The sequence below is a fragment of the Octopus bimaculoides genome, chromosome 2 (genome assembly GCF_001194135.2).
Source record: "Octopus bimaculoides isolate UCB-OBI-ISO-001 chromosome 2, ASM119413v2, whole genome shotgun sequence".
NCBI lineage: Eukaryota > Metazoa > Mollusca > Cephalopoda > Octopoda > Octopodidae > Octopus > Octopus bimaculoides.
Genome location: NC_068982.1, coordinates 188,427,539 through 188,431,969, shown reverse-complemented (window position 1 = coordinate 188,431,969; position 4,431 = coordinate 188,427,539). Strand labels below are relative to the sequence as shown.

Here is a 4,431-nt window from a genome sequence, read left to right as displayed (position 1 = left end):
GTAGAGAAGGAAACCACAGATATACACACATATATATAAATACAATGGGCCTCTTTCATTTTCTAGCTACTAATCCGATTTAGGAGGTTTTTGATGGCCCAGGGCCAGGGTACCATGCGCTAGGACTGAACTCGAAGCCAAGCAGTTGCAAAGTGAGCTTCTTAATGCTACAACCTCTTAATATTCAGGTGAATCCTGTGTGTTGAGAAAATATAAATCGTCTCAAGAACGAAAACGTTTTCCAATGACGAACAAACAGCGATTCACGTTCGAACCTGCCAGAAAGAATTAAGAATGAATAAATACATTATCGTTTGGATTCCTGCTGTTTTGCGCGATTCTCATCGATTATTAAAAATATTTTTGTTATTAAAGAATAAAATGTTTTGAATGACACAACAATGCATTATAATACAAACGAAGGACTATAATAACTGTTGAAATTTAATCATTCATAGTCTGATATATTTCGGAATATAAAAATTCTTTCTTCAGATATTCCAAGGAATTGATGGAGTCGCTGCTAGAATCGGTTAGCAGCGACTCCATCAATTCCTAGGAATATCTGAAGAAGGAATTTTTGTATTCCAAAATATTATTGTATCAAACTATGGATGATTAAATTACAACAGTTATTCATAGTCCATTTTTTGTATTATAGTGCATTGTTGTGTCATTCAAAGCATTTTATTCTTTACAAGCGATACACAATGCTTCAAGCGAACTACAATACTCTCCTGTATTTTTGTTATATTTCATTTTATTTGCAGCGAAGGAATTATCGAGTTGCTAACATGCTATACAGAGTTATTTCCCTTACATTAAACTTCTATTCCAAAGTAAAAAAAAAAAAAAACCCAAAAAACACAACAAGGGATTTTCTAAGTGGTTGTTCGACCTGTTAGAAGTAGCAGCTAAATATCTTTAAGCCACACTCTCAGGCAGGATTCTCTTTTTGACTCTTATGGCACACAAAAGATCAAATAAATAAATTACTGGAGCTTTTCACTCGGAAACATATATAATAATAATAATAATAATAATATATAATAATAATAATAATGCCTTGATTGCCATACCAGGCAGTGGCTCTCATGGCTTCTGATCTTCTTTTCTACACTAAGCACAAGGCCCGAAATTTTGGGGGAGGGGGTCCAGTCGATTAGATCGACTCAAGTACGCAACTGATACTTAATTTATCGACCCCGGAAGGATGAAAGCCAAAGTCGACCTTGGTGGAATTTGAACTCGGAACATAAAAACAGATGAAATACTGCTAAGCTTTTCACCTAGTGTGCTAATGGTTCTGCCAGCTTGGCACCTTATGGCTTCTGATCTTAACTGACCGGAAGTGTTATCATGGGCTACAGCAAATATTCTGCTCAATACCACAGATTTGCTTGTCAGTTGTTTGACCTTAACTAGTTGAGCATGTCCCTTGGTGGCTGACGATAGGTGCATCTCTGATCAGGAGCAGAAGTAGTGGGGGAGGAATTCTTTGGGGTTTGGATAATTCCCCTTTGGAAACATGGGTGTTTCGTTCAACTTCCTTAAACAACCCTTATTTAGGGACCTTTTGAGTGGGATGCGCTATTTGACCTGAAGAAAATTCTAACTGGGCCCCACCTGCAAGGTCATGCACTGTTTATCTTGATATGAGATCACCATGTTGTGCACATATGGTTGTGATGCATGTGCCTGGTGTACCCTTATCAGACGGGTAGTCATGATGGGTATAATGGGCTTCGCATATTTTACCCCAGTGTCAGTTTCATGGTTTGCAATGCGCTCTCGCTCAATAATAATTATTATTATTTCGCTTAGGCTCAGTGATTCTAATAGCCTGGTGTGAGAACTCAATATTCATATAATGCAAGTGAAATCGAAATCATAATTGAACCATATTCGATGACTGGCACCTGTGCCAGTGGTGTGCTAACAGCACCATCTGAGTGTGGTCATTGCCAGAGCAGCTGTCTGGTTTCTGTGCCAGTGGCACGTATATAGCACCATTTGAGTGTTATCGTTACCAGCGTCGCCTTACTGGCACTTGTGCCAGTGGCATGTTAGAAAACATTCAAGCGAGGTCGTTGCCAGTGCCACTGGATTGGCTCCTGTGCAGGTGGCACTTAAAAAACACCATTTTGAGCATGGCCATTGCCAGTACTGTGTGACTGGCCCTCGTGCCGGAGGCACGTAAAAGCACCCACTACACTCTCGAAGTGGTTGGTGTTAGGAAGGGCATCCAGCTGTAGAAACCTTGCCAGATTGGATTGGAGCCTGGTGTAGCCTGCTGGTTTGCCAGTCCTCAGTCAAATCGTCCAACTCATGCTAGCATGGAAAGCAGACATTAAACGATGATGATGATGATGATGATGAGATAAAATAATCAAATCAAAAAGAAAAAACTTCCATTCATTGTTTAAGTAAAGTAAACGCTGATAGAAACTACGTACCTTGGAGATAAAGGTAGTGAGCATCCTGGGGGCTAAACAGCACAACTCGTTTACGGCCTTTGATTTGCATCAGTATATTATCCATGATCTAATTAAAAAAATTAAAAAAAAAAAAGGTATATAAATTCAAGTATATTAAGGCAGTGCTGCATCATGGCTCTCCAGTTTAATGGCTGGGACCAGCAAAAACAGATACATCCATGCACACATGTATGTATGAATGTGCGTGTGTGTATTTCTATATACCATCATCATCATTATCGTTTAACGTCTGCTTTCCATGCTAGCATGGGTTGAACAGTTTGACTGAGGTCTGGAGAGCCAGCGGCTGCACCAGGCTCCAATCTGATCTGGCAAAGTTTCTACACCTGGATACCCTTCCTCATGCCAACCACTCCGAGAGTAGGAAACTTTGCCGTATAGGAAATTTTGAAGATAATGGCAGGCAACCTGATTTAGAGAAATTACAGCTCTGAAAAAAATTAGTTTTTATATATATATATGCTTTTTATAATTCTGTTTTAGATTTAATTGTTTTTTTGTTTTCTTTTTGTTCTTTGTAAACGTTATCATATTTATTTTGCATTACTTTTTATTTAAGCAGAAATTTAATTTTTTTTTTTTGAAAACATAATCCTGTTTTAGATTGCTTCATTTTGCTGACCCCTACTCCTGTAGCTTTGCTATAATAATATAATATATGTTGGTTGAAACAATTATATACCAAGGGAGGAATTCATATTTTTTGGTGAAATTGTCTTGCAGAAAAATTTCCAATACAGCAAACTTTCCTATGGCCCAAAATCCTGAGGCAAAAATATCTGAAAGGAACTCAGCCACTTTGCCTCTGTGAGGCCCAACACTCGAAAGGAAACTTTGCCTCTGTGACACCTAGATGGTAAAAAAGAATTCTAATGAATGGTTACCTCTTACTTACAGAGTTGTTAGGGTCTGGTCTTACTTACATCATAGTGGGTCCAGAGTTGGGTTGATTTTGAAGCAATACGAAAGACACTGGAGAAGAAGGATTTGGCAGGAAAAAGATCTGGAATGTTCAAATCATTTGCTATTTGTGGAAACTGTTCTTCGATGTTTGCAACTGTATTTCGTGGGTCACCTCCCAAGGAACGCAGATAGTATTTCTCCTCCTAAAGAATAAATAATTAGATAAATAAATAAACATAAACCTTTCAAGGTGGTGCTCCAGCATGGCTGTTGTCTAATGACTGACACAAGTAAAAGTATTTAAATGTATCTCTTCTTTTTTTTGAAAAAAGTTATGTTTAATGTTTCAGTCCATTTAAGAAAAAAAATCTTTACAAAGGTGGAGGCATGGCTGTTGGGTAAGCAGCTTGCTTTCCAACCATATGGTTCTGGGTTCAGTCCCACTTTGTGGCACCTTGGGCAAGTGTGTTCTGCAATAGCCTTGGGATGACCAAAGCCTTGCGAGTAGATTTGGTAGAAGGAAACTGAAGGAAGCCCGTTGTGAGTGTATGTATATATAAATGTGCATGTGTGTCTCTGCATCTGTTTGTCTCCCACCATCACTTCAGAACTGATGTTGGTTTGTTTACATTCCTGTAACTTAGCATTTCAGCAAAAGATATTGATACAATAAGTACTAGGCTGAAACAAATGGTAGTGTGGTCAATTCGTTTGACTAGCATTCTTGTAGGTGGTGCCCCAGCATGGCCACAGCCTAATGACTGAAACAAGCAAAAAATAAAAGGAATGCAATAAAAAAGCAAAAACAAAGAATTTGAAGGAAAATTATCAAAGAAATGAACTGACCGGACAAATGAAAAATTCTTCATTAGAATCTTGTGATGCTCGTTTGACCAGTTCTGAGAATGGTAAAATCCTACAAGGAAAACCAACAAGAAGAAATCATCATCATCATCATCACCATTTCCATGCTGGCATGGGTTGGACAATTTGACAGGAGCTGGCAAGGCTGGAGAGCTGCGCCAGGCTC

General features: G+C 38.6%; 1 protein-coding gene across 1 annotated transcript in view; it reads right to left on the bottom strand.

Annotated features, from left to right (window-relative positions):
* Positions 1–2,421: 2,421 nt before the first annotated feature.
* LOC106873695 (tRNA wybutosine-synthesizing protein 5) overlaps positions 2,422–4,431 on the bottom strand; it is an 8,082-nt gene continuing 6,072 nt past the window's right edge. Inside the window, exons 3-5 of the mRNA XM_014921167.2 lie at positions 4,248–4,317; positions 3,422–3,604; positions 2,422–2,544 (exon numbers count right to left, since the gene is read on the bottom strand). Coding sequence (XP_014776653.2) covers positions 2,449–2,544; positions 3,422–3,604; positions 4,248–4,317 — 349 coding nt within the window. The 3' untranslated portion in view covers positions 2,422–2,448. The remainder of the gene's footprint in view (positions 2,545–3,421; positions 3,605–4,247; positions 4,318–4,431) is intronic.